At 42.7% G+C, this 19499-nt stretch overlaps 1 protein-coding gene across 1 annotated transcript in view; it reads right to left on the bottom strand.

The window, feature by feature from the left end:
• Nucleotides 1-19499, bottom strand: part of BCKDHB (branched chain keto acid dehydrogenase E1 subunit beta) — a 252167-nt gene that overhangs the window by 230756 nt on the left and 1912 nt on the right. Inside the window, exons 2-3 of the mRNA XM_088470538.1 lie at nucleotides 10932-11009; nucleotides 1554-1622 (exon numbers count right to left, since the gene is read on the bottom strand). Of these exons, the coding sequence (XP_088326664.1) occupies nucleotides 1554-1622; nucleotides 10932-11009 (147 nt within the window). The remainder of the gene's footprint in view (nucleotides 1-1553; nucleotides 1623-10931; nucleotides 11010-19499) is intronic.

Raw genomic sequence — 19499 nt, 5'->3', positions numbered from 1 at the left:
ACTGCTTAATCCCGGCGAGACCGATCAAAGTGATGCCGGGCGCCGACAGCCGTGTGGGGGGAGGGGTTAGGTTAGGGACTCCCGGGGGGGATTTAGGGTAAGGCACCCCTCCATCCCCGGGGGATTTAGGTTTAGGCACTGGGGGGGTGAAGGTAAGGGTTAGGCAACCCTAAGGGAGGGTTAGGGGGTAGAATAGGTTAGTGAATGCTTACCTGGGGACGATCAGGATTTTCATCCTTGTTGGGCTGCCGCTGTCGGGATTTGAACCGCCGGGCAGGGGTCCGGCGGTAAATCATACCGATACCTGTAATACAACTCCTGTTTCATTGCTTATCATATAAAGCAAACAGGTACATGTCCTGAGATGTTAATTTGTTATACTATACCAAGCACACACAACCTTCAGAAAATCCCAATTTATTGTATTAAAAAAATAACACTTTATTAACACACAGCTTGTTCTACCGATCTTTAACAGTCTATTGCAATTACATCAGGTCAAGTAAATGGTAGCAAATTTCAGATAAAAATATGGGCCTTCAGTCTTACGTCCACACTTGCTACTACGATTCCAAACTTTTCTCTTTAGAACCAATAAATAAAAACAAGGACATTATACTGGGTACACATTATGCAATAGGTCGTTCAATCAGCCGACAAACGATATATCGCATAGTGTATCTGTCCAGGTGTACAGGAGATGTCTGAATGTCGTTATTCACAAACATATTGCATTGGCCCTGCAGCACAGCCAATGCAGATATATATCGGCACGTCTTGCTGTGTGTACAGGTGACCCGCCAACCGCCGATACACTTGCTGCAGGTACCCACCAACATTGACATCTCAACTGGGTGGGCAAATTGCAGGCTAAAATGTCAACCCAGACATATCGAGTGGCAGTTTGGCAAGTGTGTATTTGCTTACCAATCGGTCGCTCTTCTGCAGATCCCTGGGTCGGCGGACAAGTCAGCCTAGTTGGTTAAATCAATTTGAGAGTTTGGGAACCTCTGATGTAAGTGGTTGCGCTGTATTTAGCTCACTGCATTTCAGTTTTACAAGTCTTAACACATTTTTTACATTTATTTTTATGGGGCAATAATCTACTGTTCTGATTAAGCATTTAATTGTGCGGACAACATGTTATAAATAACATATATTCACTTTTTCCGTACCTAATAAAAAAATAAATAGAAAGGGCTATAAAACAGGGGGCAACCAAAAAGTGATTGGGTAAGCCACAACTGCTCTGCCATTGGGAGACAGAAATTTCCCTGTGATGTTGTAAGCACGATAATGGTATTCCCCAACATCAAGAAGTACAGATGGGTGATTTATAAACAGATTTACATATCGAAAGGTATCACTGCCCCAGGACATTAGGGCTAGCTGGTAGCTCTGAACACATGGCAGGAGTCAAGGAAAGAAGCTTTTGACTTTGGTGAAATGTGAAGGGGAAAAAAAAAATAATAATAATTTTGGTTTATCAAGAAATGTTTGAATGCTCAATAGTATGGTGAACAATATACTATAATACTAAAAAACTATCTTACCATATTTGTCTCGAAGTCCAATAGTACATCGAAAGACACCACCAAAGGCAACATCCTCACCATAAATTACTGAAACACAAAGAAGTTGGAAGAATTAACTGTGCAATTTAGAAGCATATATTATACAAATCAATTTCTGATTTTTGAAAAAGTTTACGTAAACACTGTTCATTAGCATGATCTGATTTTTTGCCAAATCTTGCAGCAGCACTTTCAACAGAAAGACTCATCAGGATTGGAGTTGTAAGACTTACAAAAATGCCAGAGAGAGACTGTAGCAGCCTTTGCATTGAGAAAGGACAAGTTGGTGATTCCGCACTGAATCTCCGTTCAAAACCGTATTATTGAAGTGTATAAATACAGTATATGTAACCGACCATGTAGAAATGTTAGTTCCTTGAATGCAATAAATTATTGGGTTGGTGGTGCTCTTTAGAATCACATATACAAGAGATAGGAGAAGAAGACACTTTTTTAGAGCACTCCAAAAAAGTTACACGTTATTAAAATATAACATTGATATTTTCAGGAAAAAAAAAAATTGTATTCAACGACATACAACACACAACATATCTAATTGAAAAAAGTTTAAAAATAATTGATAAGCAGGCTGCATGATATCATCCACCCAATTTTAAAATTATTTTTTAATGCGAAACCCAAAAATTCCAAGAACAGTATTTCCTGAATTTCAGACATGAAATGGTGTTCTTATTTCAGTTTCCTCAGTGTGTGTATATAAATTGTATAATCAATACTTCTGGTCAGATATTTGACAGATCAAAAACAAAAAACTATGAAAGAAATGAACAGCAAAATATAGTTTTTTTAATGAAAGGCTGATTTGCCTATTGCATGACAACATATTGTCAGGTGGAGCTTATTATCCTTATGAATAAGGTATCATGGGATAGTATTGTATAAAACAGACTGTTCCTGATAATGAGAAAAAAAAAAAAAACTTCATTCAGCGTTTGACAGGTATGATAACAGTGAATCAATATGGTTAAATAAATATGTGTACACAAAGTGACGTATGGGTTATATCACTGTGCTCATATGCATTTGATTTTTCGCATGCGTTCTGCACAATACTATATATGAAATTCAGCTAGACTCCCAGGCTGTAAGCTGGTGAGAACAAAAGCTAGATCTTAGTGTACAATACACCGCTATATGCCATCCTCACAATGCTGCAATAGAGTCAACATAAAATATCTACAATCCTGTTTAGCACTCTCCAATTAAGTGCATAAATAAATAATTTATTTATTATTAAACAGTTTCTTATATAGCGCAGCAAATTCCATCGCGCTTTACAATTTGAATCAACATTAACATTATACTGGGTTGTTAAAGACATACATACATAAAAAGACATACATAAGGGTAAGAGGGCCCTGCTCTCAAGCTAACAATCTATAGGGAAATGTGTTGATACATACACAAGGATAGGTGCTACATATAGCAAATTGGTCCAGCCCGATTGCAGATGTTCTTGGTGGGCTGTATAATCCAATCACACTGGAAAGTTGGCCTAGGGTTAGGAGAATGTTAAATTGAAGAAAGAGAAGATGTGATAGGTGTTTACTATAAGAAGAGCATTAGATAGGGAGCTGTAAAAAGGTTAGGTGGGCGGTTCTGGAATCTGATAAGCTTGCCTGAAGGTGTGAGTTTTCGGAGATCGCTTGAATGTTTGAATTTCAGCCTGGGACGTGCAGTCAGGGGAGACAGAGCCTCCCCTATCACACTCCTTAGATTTGATATAAAAATTATTAGAATCATACAAAGATGATATTTATAACTTCTAAACATCTTTTGTTTATTGTAATTATTTTTATAGTAAACACTCACCAGTTTTGTAGAGCTCACTGGGACTGCAGGGAGACTAGAGTTGAGGCAGCAACAGCTCAGCCTCCCTTCTGTATAGTCTGACCCGGCTTGCAGAGCTGGGGGTGGGGCCACACCACGGGCAGTAAGCTGCACAGAAAGAGCTGATAGGAGGCATGCCTCTGAGTATGGGGGTCATGCACTTTGGATGTGTCGTGTGACCAGGAATTGTACTGCAGTGTTTGGAGATCAGAGCTCAGTCAGTGTAGTGAGGGGAGAGTTACAGTGAGTAGGAGGTAAGACAGGCTCCCAGCAGTCAAACCCATCCCTATGTGTGCCTCCCCAGCCATTGACATCACCGCACGTCACTGATTTCAAGTATATCATCTATAAAACCATAGCAGTATGTTTCATCAAAGTAGATTTGGCATTCTTGCAAGTATAATTGTCATTTAAAGGGTAAGGTGCACATAACAGTAGATGGGATACGTTCAATATCCTGACACATGGGATGCCGACGCTTAGAATACCGGCAATGGCATCCCGAAAGTAATTAGTGGGGCTAGGGTGAAGGTTGTTAGGGTTAGGCACTAGGGGGAGGGTAAGGGTTAGACACTAGAGGGGAAAGTTAGGTTTAAGCACCAGCAGAGGGTTAGGATACCTAACCCTGTCAGGATGCCAGCATCAAGATTTTGACTGCGGAGATCCCGAGCGCTTGCATCCCGTACCTAACCCCCAGTAGATGGATACAATGTAACAAACAAGTTTCAAATTCCAATAATAACTAGTTTTAATTCTGGAAAGTTTTATCATAATCTTATGCATGCATTTCATCTTCATGTACGAGGGTTGTTCAAAAAGTAATGCCTAAATGCTCACAACTCAAATTTTATTATAGATACAGATTTGAAAATTTGCAGTAAAATACTTTGAAGTCTTAGTAACAGAATGACTTTACTCAAAAAATTCACCATCTGCCCTCAAGCATTTTCTCCACCTCTCAACCCAAGCTGTGAATCCACTTTGGAAAAATTCCAGTGGTTGGTGTTTGACCCAGGAACGTATGGCGTTTTTAACAATCTCTATGTCTTCAAAATGTTGACCCTGGAGACAGTATTTGAGAGGGCCAAACAGATGAAAGTCAGAAGGGGCCAAATCAGGACTGTATGGTGGATGTGGCATTATTGCCCACCCCATTTTAGCAATGGCCACAGATGTTGCCATCGAAGTGTGAGGTCTGACATTATCTTGGTGTAAGATAACATTTGACAGTGGAATTGTTGACCTTTTTTTGCGGATGGCTTCTTTCAGCTTCTTAAGTGTAATAATGTATCGATCACTGTTGATTGATTAGTTTGGTTCCAAGTAATCGATGAAAATAACACCTCGGCAATCCCAGAAGAACGTGGCCATGACTGTTTACGGATCACTGGGATTTAAACTTTTTTGGCCTAGGTGAACTTGGGTGTTTCCATTGCTTTGATTGGGCCTTTGTTTCTGGGTCATAAAGGAATACCCAGGTCTCATCTCCTGTAATGACATTTTCAAAAACATCTCAGGGTTGGCTTCAAAGTTGGTCAAAAGGTCATTGCACATTTCCACCCTCTGGGCCTTATGATCCCTGGTTAATTGCTTTGGAACCCATGTAGCATACACTTTACGATATCTTAAATCATTAATTAGTGTTTTTACAGTGCCATGGCTACATTCAAGTTCATCGCTGACATCTCTGATGGTCACACGACTGTCTTTCTGAATCATGGCATCAACTTTTTGTCGGTTCTCTGCTGTCACTGCAGTTGATGGTCTGCCACCATGAGGTTTGTCGCACATGGACGATTCTCCCGATTGAAAACGCTTCATCCACCTTCTGACATTGCTATGGTCAATTGTACCCTCACCATACAATTTTTTCAGTCTTCTGTGGATTTCTGTAGCACTGCAGCCTTCTTTTTCCATAAATTCAATGGCAGCTCTTTGTTTCATCTTGGATTCCATGGTATTTCTTGGACTACCTAAAACAAAAATACATATATAGCTAGCAGACATATTAAACTACAAACTGACAAAGTTTCAAATAAATATTGCGTATTATTTCAGAGTTATGAGCATTTAGGCATTGCTTTTTGAACAACCCTCGTATATTAAACATAAACATAGATGTAGCCACAGCTGAATATCAGCTCTTGAGCTACAGCAGCAGGCTTGAGGAAAAACAGGACGTAACAATTTAGCACTTTGTGTACAAATATGACTGAGTTGTTTGACAAAATAATGTGATATTATCAGCACATATATTAAAACAAATGTGAGGAGAGTAAAACATGTGACTGAGTCTTCTGCCCCGCCGTGTGCAATGCAGTGGACGGGGGATCTGAGCACATATCCTTGACCAGCACAAAAATGAAAGCTCACATCAACTGTCAGGTACGTTTCCCAACAGAGCCCTGATAACAGGAGTTAACGCAGGGCTACTGAAGTGATCTCTGCTGATGAGAGTGGGAGGAAAATAAAAGTGCCACGTGCCGTTATGAGTGCATCCCTGTTGTGCGCCAAAAACCCCTGACCATGCACACAGTACCATATTAAAAGGTCCTCACAGGCCTGGAGCTGAAATTTCTGGAGGGCCTACGGTGTGCTAACGCAGGGGGGTGTGACCAGTGCCACGGGAGTGTGACTAGTGATACGGGGAGTGCGACTAGTGATATGGGGCTTGTGACCAGTGTTGTGGGGGTGTGGTCTCCACAGGATATGCAGTCAGGAAGCAGACGGTCGAAATGCCGACCGCCGGCTTCCCGACTGTGCAATCCCGACAGGGGACCAATGATACGCGTCGAAATTCTGACGCCTATCATTATCCCTACGCCGAGAGACCGACGCCCGGCATACCGAACGAAGGTAAGCCGAGGGCGGACAGCCGCGGGGAGGGGTGGGAGGTTTGGTTAGGCACCCCCCCCTCTCGGGAAGATTAAGCAAGGGGAAGGGAGTGTTAGGGTTAGGCTGGATACCCCCGCCCCCGGGAGGGTTAGGGTTGTGTACCCAGCTTAACAGTAAGTGCCAGAGAACACCAGCTGAGTGTGTACTATATGTGTGTGTATATATAATATTGTAGGCTCTGCTGTGACTGGTCCCATTCAGGCAAAAAAAACAATAGTGGAGCAGTCACTAATTGCCGGGGCACCTTTAATTAAGCCCCAATTGGTGAGGGGAAAACTGGAGGGAAGGAGGATGGGTCGCAGCCAGTGGATGGGACGGTGCTTCAGTCAGAGGATGGGGTCTCAGACAACTACTGGCAGGCTACTGTAGCAGGGAAAAAAAAATTCCTGTCTACAGCAGCACAACAGATGCTGTGGGCCTGTTTTGATGGAAGGGCCTGGAGCTGAGCTCCACCCACCCAATTATTAATCCGGTCCTGCATGCACAGAGACTAGTGGCGTGCTGACGCACATTTTGTTGGAAACAGCTTGCCCACAGCTGACCTTTTACATTGCCCTGTTCTTGTATTAAGAAAAAAAAAAAAGTTTTTCCAGCACATCCCACAGATTATCTATAGGATTTAGATCTGGGGAATTTAGAGGCCAAGTCAACACCTTGAACTCTGTTATGTTTCTTAAACCATTCCTAAACAATTGTTTGCAGTGTGGCAGGGCACATTGTCCTACAGAAAGGCCACTGCCATCAGGGAACACTGTTGCCATGAAGGGGTGTACTTGGTCTGCAACTGTGTTTAGGTAGGTGATTGGTAAGTGTCAAACCCAAGGTTTCCTAGCAGGACATTGCCCATGGCATCACACTGCCTCTGCAGGCTTGCCTTCTTCCCAAAGCACACCCTTATGCCATGTCTTCCCCAGGTAAACGATGCATTTGCACCCAGCCATCAACATGATGTAAAAGAAACCTTGATTCATCAGACCAGGCCACCTTCTCCCTGTTAATCAGAGAGAGGAGATATTTGGCTTTAATTTTTCAAAGGCCGTCAAGCTACAAGTTCTTTGCATCTTTCCTGATACAGATTCTCATCCGAGAAATTACACCTCAGATGATGGAAAATGGTAACTGTATTGTGTTGCAGAATCTTTGTGGCTGCAATAATTAATTATATATATATATACACACACACACACACACACACACACACACACACACACACACACATACACATACACCTATAATTTCTTCAACAAATCATGAGATCCAAGATAATAAATTCTGTGTGGCCGATATCTGAAGTTAGTTTGCGATTAATTAAGGGCCGAATTCAATTACAGTCGATATTGGACGATTTTGCAAATGACGGCGAAAAACCGGCCGACTTTCTCCAAATAACTGGAGAAAAAAAAAACTTCAAGCCTAGACCAGGCGAAACAAAATTGCAAAATCCCTATTTTTGGCTAAATATATGGGGATTTCTTTCAAAACCTTTTGGACACCACCTTAATGATTTGTAAGTTGTATACTTTGGCGAAAAACCACCTCTGAAATTTTGGCCAAAAAAAAAAAAAATACTGTAAAATGCGTTTAACGTATTGGGTCTGGTATTTCGGGGGGCCATAAGGATGTGACAATTGTTTTAAACATCACTCTTGGCTGGCGCAGGCGTATTTTTAAACTGTTAAAATAAAAAAATAAAAAAAATAATAATAAAAAAAATAAAAAATAAAATAAAAAAAAATCGCCTGTGCCAGCCACGTGTGATGTTTAAAACACTTGTCGCATCCTTACAGCCCCCATAAATACCAGTCCCAATACGTTATAAATGCATTTTTCACAAAAAATTTCGCCACAGTACACAACTTACAAAAAAATGGTTCTGAAAGAAATCCTCACATTTTTAGACAAAAATAGGGATTTTGCAAATTTTCTCTCCATGTCTGAGATGGAGAAAAGTTTTCTCCAGTTTGTCACAAAAAAATGGTGAGAAATTATCGCGGGTGCAATAATATCGCCGCTAATTGAATATGGCCCTAAGTTGGTCATAATTAAGTATATTGATAAACTGGTGAAGAGCTTCCTCGCTGTCTTTCCAAATCAGCAGGATGTCATCTACATATCGAAGCCATATGACATGTATGAACTCCTCACTCTTATCGTTGAATGTGAATTCACGTTCCTTCTATCCTAAGTATATATTGGCGCACATGCAGTTCCCATCGGTGTGCTGCATATCTGAAGGAAGACTTAGGGCTCTATTTATTATCATTGTTTTTACTAAAATAAAGAGAAAAAGGGTGTTTTCACACCCTTTTCACATTATTTTAGTATCACCTAAAGTTACTACAGGGCAATTGGAGTAGAATTCGTAAAATTCTACTCCAACCCCTAAGTATCACTTATTTTTAGTAATCAGATCGCATTTCTCATAATTGTAATGGGAAATGCGATCTGTGTGCAAGTTACTAAAAATAAATTTTGAAAAAAATACCTGGGGAGGCCCAGTGATAACAACACCACCTGGAGGTGGAGTTATCCAGGGTCTCCCCCGGTTACCAAACTCCTGCTCCGCTATAACGGGGAGAGCAGAACCTGGAGCCGGCCCCAGTGATCAGCTGTGTGGTCTAATCAGACCACACACTGATTCACTGTAAAAAGAAAAAAAAAAAAAAAAATTAACTTACCTGAGTCAAGGGACCGGAGTTCGGGGCACCGGTGATGTCCTCCCTCCGGTCAGCTGACTGGAGTCATGAAGGGCATCACCGGAGCCCGGATCATGCAGGTAAGTGCGATTAAGGGAGGGGGGTTCGCGTTCGCAAGGGGCGGGGCTTAGCGCCGGGAGGGGGGCAGCAGCGGCGGCCGGTCGGCGCATGCACTTATCACGGTATTTTCGCAAAAAAAAGACTGTGACAAGTGTGCGGAGGGGATTCGCAGGGACAGAGCTTTATCGCAAGCTCTGTCCCTGCAAGGGATTTTTAGTTAATCCCTGTGATATTGCCTGAATTCGCAATGCGAATTCAGTCGGTAATATCACACTACAATCCGCATTCAAAATGCGGATTGTAGTAAATAGAGCCCTTAATCTGAGAACATGAAAAAATGTATACTCAGAATGAATTCCAACATCTCTAGCAGAATTGTATCATGGTAATTGTAACCCTTCATGTCAAGGAAGTATTCAACCGCTGCGATGCCATCCTTATGGCTAATGTTGGTACATAAGAATTCTACATTCAAGGTGGACAATAGATGATTCTCCTCAATCCTTATATTGGTAAGTTTTTGCAAAACATCTGACGTGTCTTGTACATATGAGAGGCTTGTGACAAATTCTCTCAGATTTAGGTCCAGGAAAACGCCTGCCTATTCCGAGAGTCCTCCGATTCCCGAGACTATGGGTCTTCCAGGTGGTTTATCCTAATTATTATGTACTTTAAGTAACACAGAATGTCGGAAGTCTAGTATTTTTGACCATAAAATAATCTAGTTCTTGCTTTGAAATAGTGTCTTTAGCAGCTTTTTCGAGCAGTCTGGTATAGAGAAAAAGATAGTTATCTGTGGTATTGAATTAAGTTTCTGGTAGTGAGAAGTATCAAGTATCTATCTTAATGCTTCCTTGGTATATCTGGTCTTTGGCTGTGAAACTATACACCCTAGCATGCCCTGCTACAGTTTCAGCATGTCCTAATAGCAAAACTGTGACAGGGCATGCTAAGATGTGTAGTTACACAGCATCTGGAGGGCCGCATGTTAATACTCCTGACCCATGGGAAATGCCAGAGGCCACTGGTGAGACAAGCCACTACACTACATACTTCTAACATTTAGACATGTGATGCAACTAAAACTATTCTCTACCAAACCACAGTCCCACTGTCCATTGCCTATTCCTGCATGTCATCATGGCTTGAACATCTACTGTCACTTCTGCCTGAGACATTTTGCAGCTACTGACGCATGAATTATTGCTCACCTTCCTTCTGGCAACATCACCACCAACAGAGAGTCCATTAGGAGAGTAATTCCATTGACCTTGTGCTCTCCCAACTTTACAACACATCCAACTCTGCCTACCTGCTCTCTGACCACAATCTTCTCTCTTCTGCGTTTCTGCAATCTCCACCTGGATGTACCAACACTACTTCAAATTTGATATGTCTAAATCTGAGCTCATTATTTTCCCACTTACGCAAGATCTACGTCTCCTCCCATCAGGGTCAGGTAAGAAATAACGCCACCTCCACCAGCCTGGGGATCAAGGGAGGCTTCCTAACACAATACTGTGAAATGTGGAAGCACCTGGTTTAGAAAATGAAATAGCTCTCTATACCAAAAAAAGAATGAATGATAAATGTAGAAAGCATAAAACTATCTTTTAATGAGGAGTTATGCTACTATTACATAGTCCATGCAGAAGGATATCTCCAGACAAAATGCTAATATTAAACCTAATTGATATATTTTACTTGCAAAGCCATTGCTACACAGTTTGCTGGTAAACAACTGTAAATAAACATGCTATTCAGTGATAACCACAATTTACACTCATATACATACACACACACACACACACATACACACACATTGTGACTACTGCACATTTGCACTGTTTTGTACCTGCACTTGAGTCCTTGGATAGTGTATTATCCAATGCACTGTTTACAGATTGGAAGAGATTCATTTTCTGAGTTGGTCCTGCAAAGAGGGACACAATAGTGAACATATCAGTAATGTACTTGCAATGTCAAAGGGAACTGAACATAAAAAGTACAATATTCACGCAACATTCAGTTTATTTGCGGTTTGTGCAGTGGAATATTCTATGACAATAAGGTTAAAACATAAAATAAAAAACCACATGACACAACCTGATTAATTATTAAACTAATACTGAAACATAACAGAATAAATAGATGATAAGACTACTGGGGGGGGGGGGGATAAAGTACCAAACCAAATCAGCTCCTGTCACTTTAGGCTGTGGGGTTTATGTATCAAGCAGTGAAAAGTGTGGAGAAGTAGACCAGTGGAGAAGTTGCCTATAGCAATCAAAAGCTTTAAAGTAGCATTTATCAAGTACAGTCTATAAAATAATAGGTAGGTGCTGATTGGTTGCTATGGGCAACTTCTCCACTGGTCCAGTTCTTGACGCTTTTCACTGCTTGATACATAAACATGTGTTTGAAAAATGACAGGAGCTCATTGGCTGGCACTTTATCTCTCTCCAATGCTTAGTACATCAACCTCTTATAGCTGTCCAAATACAGTGTCAATTGTTTTAATTTTTTTTTTAGACTTGCAGCGACATCACTGCTCATGTACACCTGAATTCTCAGCCTTTAGAAGTATGTCAGGTACCCGAGAAACTGCAATCACTTGTACAGCTCTGAAAATGGAGATGAGGGTTTATTAAAACAAGCCACTATGTTTTGTTCTAATAAAAAAACATCCAACGTCCAATATCTTTTCTAAACAAAGCGGGCTACACACTAGACAATGTGTGTAGCCAGTGACGGCGCGATATATTTGGTGGACCGTAAACACTGCACGATATGGTGTACAACCGCCAGATATATCGTTCCCCCGCTGCATCAAGAAGTATGGTGTCAGCCAACGGATCTTGAGATCTGAAATTGCATCTAGTGTGTACCCAGCTTTAGAGACGCTTTAAAGCAGGGATGGGTAACCTCCCGCCCGGGGGCCGTATAAGTCCCTCGGAATCATTTGGTCTGGCCCTTTGAGCTTTTTTCAGCTAGCCTCATCTGGCTAGCAGGGTGTCTAGAATGGCACCCTGCAGCCAGAATCTATGCAGTAGTGCCACCTGGAACGTCCTTAGTATGCTTCAGACAGTCACACTGCTGCCCTTACAGCTCCCCGGAGCATCCTGATGATGCTCCGGGTATTGCTGTAATCACCAGCGATTGTGGTCCCGGCACATGTGATGTCATAGCCTGCACCAGGCCCGCAAATAATGTTCTATATATCAAAAAGGCCCTTGACAGAAAAAGGTTCCCCACCCCTGCTTTAAAGCTACACTACCAGCTACAGGTTATATTTTACTTCCCTTCTCCATCCCTTAAGTAAAGCCCCAGGGAGAGAGGCCTAGCCTTTTTCATGAGTAGCAAGTGGTACTGGAGTAGCCTTATAGGTGGGAGTAATAGGTGGTCATCAGAGGTGAGGTGAGCTGAGGCACAGGTCAAAGGCAGATCTAAAAGGTCATGAGAAGTGGGCCTGATTCAGAGATGGATGCTATTGCAGCCGCATCTTTATGCTAATGCCGCAGCCCCACTGGCTCCAGCACTATCCTTACCTCCCAGAAAGGCACACAGAAAATGCTTGGATCTACATGCAATTTCGGTCTGCGCCTTTGTGGGGTAACCATCGGGACGCATGAGCTGACTGAAAACATTGGCCCTGATTCAGAGCCGGACGCTCTGACCAGAGCGTTCGCTCTGAATCAGGGCCCACCTCCATTAAAATGGAGCGTCCTCCTGGATGCTCGTATAGCTGTGGGTCACCACCCACAGCATATACGAGCGTCCAACAAGATGGTGACGATGGTCTTGACCATCGCGACCATCGGACTTGCGAGTGAAACCCTGTGGTCGGGTTTCACAACCGCAAGGCCAGGAGTGGGAGTGAGCCAAAATCACTCCCACTGACATCACTAGTGATGTCAGTGGGGCCGGCTTCAGACGGTAGGCGTTTCCATAGGAACGCCTCCGTCTGGCAGGCACGCCCCCGGAACGCCCACCAAAGGGTGCGAGACCCGGAGCGATGGAAAGTCCTTCGCTCGCCGGGTCTCGCGCATGCGCACGACGGAGCTCCCTCCGTCGTGCGCATGCGCAGTGGGGACCATCGACCCACTTGCGAGCGTACTGCCGCTCGCGAGTGGGTCTGAATGACCCCCATTGTCCGCTTGGGTGCAGCATTGACATTCTGATCAGGCCTTGAGTATCTTGAGAGGAAGTCTGACATTTATGAAGGACTAGTGTTGAGGGCTTTGTAGCAGTTAAGGCAAGTAAGATTAATTGGATTCTGGAGGATATATAGGGAGTCTATATAGGGATGTGGAACAGAGGATTAGTCTTGCTTCAGCATTTTAGATTGATTGAAGTGGGAATAGATGGGTAAAGGGGAAAGCAAGACAGGAGTAGGTTGCAGTAGCTGAGAGAAAACAGTTTTGGTTGCATGCCCAATAAGAGAAGGGTGTATTCTAGCCATATTGCTATGGAATTTATGCTCTTTAGTGGGAATGATAGGCGGCACAGGAGAACAATTACCAATGCACGATATTAATTTGAGCAATACCCTACTCGGAACTAAACAAGTTGCTTGTATGGGCTGCTTTTCACAAGTACTGTAGTTCTATTTGTTTTCACTTACATGCCATCACAGAAAACCTTCACAATGTGGCCCTCATTCAGAGTCGATCGCAAGAAGCGATCGCTCACTCTGAATGAGGGCGGGCACTTCTTGTTTTGAAGTGCTGCCTCCAGGTCGCAAGCTAAGCTGTGGGTTACCACCCACAGCTTAGCTTGCGAACAGGGTGATGGTCGTCACCATCGCGACCATCAGGGCTTACGACCAGACCCTAAGGTTGGGTCTGGGCACTCGTAAGCCCCAGGGAACTTTCTGCTCTGTTTGAGCAGGAAGTTCCCCACTGACATCATCAATGATGTCAGTGGGGCCGCCCCTAAACGGCAAGCCTCAGGGTCAGAGAGGGGGAAACTCGAGAGATTGAACACAGTCTTCTGCCCCTCCCTCTTCTTCTTGTAACCGCCCCTCTTCGCTGGATATCTACATATTGATTTTTTGTGAGATCGACTTGTGCTCACGTGTCGACCTAAAAAAGACGCGACAGCACCACTAGGGGGCCTACTTTCATACAACTCACTGTCAGAATTAGATTGAGAAGAAGCAGTGTCAAGTTGCTGTGTCCTACATACATACAAACAATACAGTTGAGGAGGGGAAAATTTTATTGATAACTTCTTAATCTTTATTTTTTTTTTTCTTTCCAAATAAATACCAGTAATGTCTTTATAATCAGATCAGTGATTATGAAAAAAATAATATTATTATTATTAGCTGGACAAATACCAGCCCCTAGCTTTTGCCATTCACCTCTATTTACGACAATAGAGGCGCATCATAACGACAGACTACTACATACATTTACAGTATAACACCCAACTGCATCTATTTCAGCAGGGCAGGGATACTGTACAGACCTTGAAAGGCACAAGGTTTACAGTGACTCGGGTAGGCGTTTCCCAAAAGTGGGCATGGTTATGAATGGTTGGAGAATGGAAAGGTGTGTGGATTAAAGAATGATTCTGCAGTGGACGCAGAATGTTACATTCTTGCAGATTCATGATTTTCCGGATTCTGCACGTGTGCAGAACGTGTCCTACAAGATCGTAGATGGGCCTCCCTATGACTTTGCCTGTGTGTACTCAGCTGGCCAGAGCCTCACAACATCACGACCTCAGGCGCAGAGGTGGGATCGCAGATGCTGACAGGAGGAGTCTCTTCAGCTTTGCAATTCCGTCCACTGCTGAATCTGGCCCAGAGTTTGTACAAAACAGGTGCAGGGCTTATTTTCTCCTAATTATGCCTGAACAAACACTGGGAGTTCTAGTGAATTGCACATTATAAAATTATATAGGCAAACAGACTTAATATTATATAATTATTCAATGGCTGGTCAAAAATTTACCCATTCAATTATAAACAATATATACACTTTAAGCACTGAAGATGTTCAGAAGTAAGGAACCTAGCTTCTAAGTAGAAATCAATGCGCACAATAAATAGATATATACAGTATATAAATTTAAAAAAAACACAAGACAACCAGATACTTTTTCCTAACATCAAATACAAACAAACTAGACAATCGGGGAGAATAAGACTAATATATATTTAGTGAGAGCACTCTTTCAAACAACTGTATTCACTTTGCCATATGTGCAGCACAAACCCCTACATACAGCGTCCCAGACCAACATCTCAGCCGGAAAACATGGAAGAGGCAGCCTCAGTGGCAAACACAGGATTTCCAGAGGGGGGTTTCCAAATGCTTAATTTTAGAGCGAGTGTGGTCTGTCAATGAAGAGGGCAGAATTAGTACTTAACCAGCTTTAATAAGCGTCATACAAAGTGCTATGTGTGTAATAATCCGAGCATATACAGGACCAGCGATCACAGTAAGCCATTAGATGCACCAGTAGACCATCCTGCCTGAGCTGAATGTATTTATTTTAGATGTGGGCACCATTCCAGACTACTGGAGCAAGTCCGGGAGCAGGGGCGTATCTATAATGGGTGTAGGGTGTGCGGGGAACACGGGCCCCTGGGTCCAGGGGGGCCCCGCACACCCTGCACCCATAATATTACTTACCTCTCCGAAGTCCCACGTCGTCACGGGGGTCCGGCGCTGTAAAACGACTAAAAAATGGCCGCAGCGGATACATTTTAAAAGATCCACAGGTGGTGCTAATTATTTCATTTGTGATACTGAGAAGAACATGCAGCACTAGTAAAATTCTATTATATTACTATTTCTATTGTGGTCATGGTGTGGGCTGGGGAGGGGGGTTTCTAGGCAGACCCCCCTGCGTTTGCCTATGAGCCTCTTTTTGAAACAAGATAGCCGATGTGATAGTGCTATATCTAAATAGCGGAGACAGCCATTGTCTCAGTCGGGGGGTACCTATGTCCGGGAGGGGGTGTTGTCACACACCCCTTCCCCCAAGCATGTGCACGCCTATGCAACCTGCAATGATACTCTTATCCTTCACATTTAATAAAAACAACAGATCCCTAGTAATTACAGTAGTGAATATAGGACTACATGTCACAGACTGTGTATTGGTGTGAGAATGGGGAAAAAAAATAAAAAAAAAGCAGTACAGACTCAAACTTAGAGACGGCTTAGAGACGGGCAACAATAGGGTCAATCAACCAAACATACGTAGTATTGATGTGAGACTTTTATCAAACTGTAGCAGGAAGATTATAGTGACAAACACACCTACCACAGTGCTCACATCAAACTTCTGAAACACCAAAACCACATCTGCTTTCTACCAAGCTTGTGGCACTGATCCCAAAGCCTCTCTTTGATAAAGCTCCCATTAAAGGAGCGAAACTAGTCAGAAATATACCTGCCCAGTGCTGATACACTGCAGAGTGACATTGCCTTGTTTTCTGGAATCTGTAGCAGTTGCTGCTGTTCAGTAAAGACTGTATTATACTGAGAATTGAGCCCTGAAAGAACATTATTGGTCTCCTGTTACAGCTGTTATAGAGACCAAAATCTCCTTTTATCCGCGGTGAGTGACATCATAAAGCCATTCGGAGATTGGAGCCGTAATCACTTATCAGTGCTGGTCCCGCTTTTGGTCTAGGCGGAGACCCGAAGGATCATCAGTGACGTCCGGCCTGAGGGGCTGTAGATGTCCAACGCTCCATTTAACAACAGGAACGTGCATATAGGTTCCAATTATCTGAAGGCTCAAATACTTCCACCAAACAACTAGGAGTAAAAAACCCAAGATGTGTGTAATAGGAGGACTTATTCATCCATCCAGCATATAATTATCGGGACTCCATATTATTATATTGTGTGGTGAGATCACTGACAAATTTATATTATTTTGAAAGAGTCTGTTACTGATTGCAAATAATATTTTTCTTTCCATGTTTGAGGCTGTCCATATCATATTCTTACTCTGCAAACTTCTATCAGCAGTGTTATATATTTTTAATGAGAAGTTTTATATGTTTAGTCTTTAGATATTGATGTATACGTATTTATAATATAAAATGTATTGATTTAAACAGATGGTGTCCTGAAATTTTGTTTCTGCCATATTGGGAACATTACGCTTTTGATCAGCATATCACCATTTTTCAGTTCAATTTATATTTAATATTATCTCCTTCATATTTAAAAATTTTGATGGACATGTACTTTTATCTTCCGATTTGCTGGCAGACGTTTTAGGACATCAGACTTGTTCAATTACAACATATCACCGTCCCCATAGTGGCTGCTGCAAGTGTTGCCTGACATTTTTCTTCAATGGCTGTTATACTTTTCCCTTATACATGAGAAAGTACCATTTCCACATGTTTTAAAGATAGAAATGACTTGATAAATAGTCACCTTAGTTAGTTCAACTGGCACTGCTGTTGCAATCTTGGTTTATCACTTGGTGATCTCTGCTGCCTCCTGGGTAGCAGCAGCTGCCTCAACAATGTATGTGAACAGGTGTAACAGGGCCTGTGACAGTGGGGCTGCCCTGGCGGCACCAGTCTACAGCTTGTGGCGTGCCTGGAAGGGCAGAGGCACCCACACATCCTTAGAACTTACCTGGCGCTAAGCGTATGGAACGTACTCATTTTTGGCACTTGGTGTAACAAGTGACCTACAACATTCCTAGTCTTATCATTACAAACAAAAACATCTGGAAGCTGCACAGAATTGCCAGTAGACAATGGCTGCTTTAATAATCACACATTTTTCCCACCAGCACCTACAACTGTTATTGCTCTAACTTATGTATAAATATCCCCCACAGCATTTGGGATGCAATCGGGAAACCGGCTGCCTTAATACCAACAGCCTGCTTCCCGACTGTCATATCCCGTCGAGGGTGAAATGCCGGGCATCTAGATGTAGACGCCTGACATTTTCCCGACGCCGGGAGACAGGCGCCCGGCATCCCGATTGAAGGGATGCCGGGCGCCGCGAGCAGACGGCCGCGGGGTGTGTGTGTGGGGGGGTGGGGGGTTTAGGTTTAGAGCTCCTGGGGGGGGACTTAGGGTTAGGCACCCCCCCCGGGAGGGTTAGGGTTAGGCATCCCCGGGGGGGGACTTAGGGTTAGGCACCCCCCCCGGGGGACTTAGGTTCAGGCAGCGGGGAAGGGGAGGTTAGGGTTAGGCACTTGGGGGGTGGGGGGGGGGGGGGGGGAGGTTAGGGTTAGGTTAGTTTATACTTATCTTAGGGATGATCGGGATTTCCAGCGCTGTCGGGCTTCCGCTGCCGGGAACTCTGCTTCTGTCGGCCATGCGGCCAGAGGTATTTCATACCGATTCCTAGCATTTATACTAAGCTCTTTTGGGTTCTTTATATTGCAGGTAGGACTGAAACTGAAAAGCAGAACAGTTTGGGGGTATGACTGTGTGTTGATGACATGTTGGGCAAAATTTACATAAGCTGGCCATAGACTGGATGATAATGCAGCCGAAACGGACAAGGGAAGGAATGATGATCCGATATTCGAAATGCCTCCATATACTACAAGATGTATGGAGGCAATCTCCATTCACTGCCCAGAGTCAGCTGAACAACCGTCAGGAAGACTGAACAGACTTAAGAGTTTTTCAACCGTTTTCAGGTAGTGAGCAATAATCGTACGGAAAACAGTCATTTTAACAACTAACAATTATCATTCATTAATTGTCATTAAGCGGCACTTTTCAAAGCCGCCGCATCTTTGTCTGGTGGATTTAAAAAGGCATTAATATTTAATACAAAAAAAAAAAAAAACACACCTGGCTTTTACTTAATATTACCCCTTTAAATCCAGTGGCCAAAATCACCGAAAACGTTGCAGCGCTGAAAAGCACTGCTTAGTCATTTTAACTTGTTGACTTTAAAGAGGTAAGAATCATCCATATAAATGTGAGGCCACAAGTACTCACTAAAACTGCTTGCAACTTGACTTGCAGCAAATATTTCCCATTCTTAACTGTTGCCAAAAAAAAAAAAAAAAACCCAAGAAAGTAGTATTACTTGCAGGTCAAGTCAAGCAAGCAAGGTTATATTACCAAGGTGTATAGCACGGCTTTACTAGGAAAAGCACACTGACCATTACAGAGAAAATGTTAACTATAAAAAAGCAGGAAATTTGGATTGGGGGAGAACTTTGTCCATTTATGTAATCAATTGTGCATACATGTACAAGATAAAAAAAAAAAAAAGTTTATATTTTGGGGAACATGATAAACCTATAATAAAAAGTTCCATGTGAAACACTGTATTTGAAGGCATTCATGATTTACACTGAGCCTGCAGATCTTTTGTAGTTGCTCAAAGCAGGCGGGATTCTTTTTTTATATTCACTACTTTAGAGGTCAGAAGGGTCAATCCTATAAGGTGCGAGTTGCTAT

The sequence above is a fragment of the Taudactylus pleione genome, unplaced genomic scaffold (assembly GCF_031769625.1).
Source record: "Taudactylus pleione unplaced genomic scaffold, aTauple2 ptg000015l, whole genome shotgun sequence".
Classification (NCBI taxonomy): domain Eukaryota; kingdom Metazoa; phylum Chordata; class Amphibia; order Anura; family Myobatrachidae; genus Taudactylus; species Taudactylus pleione.
This window is presented reverse-complemented; position numbering and strand designations above follow the sequence as displayed.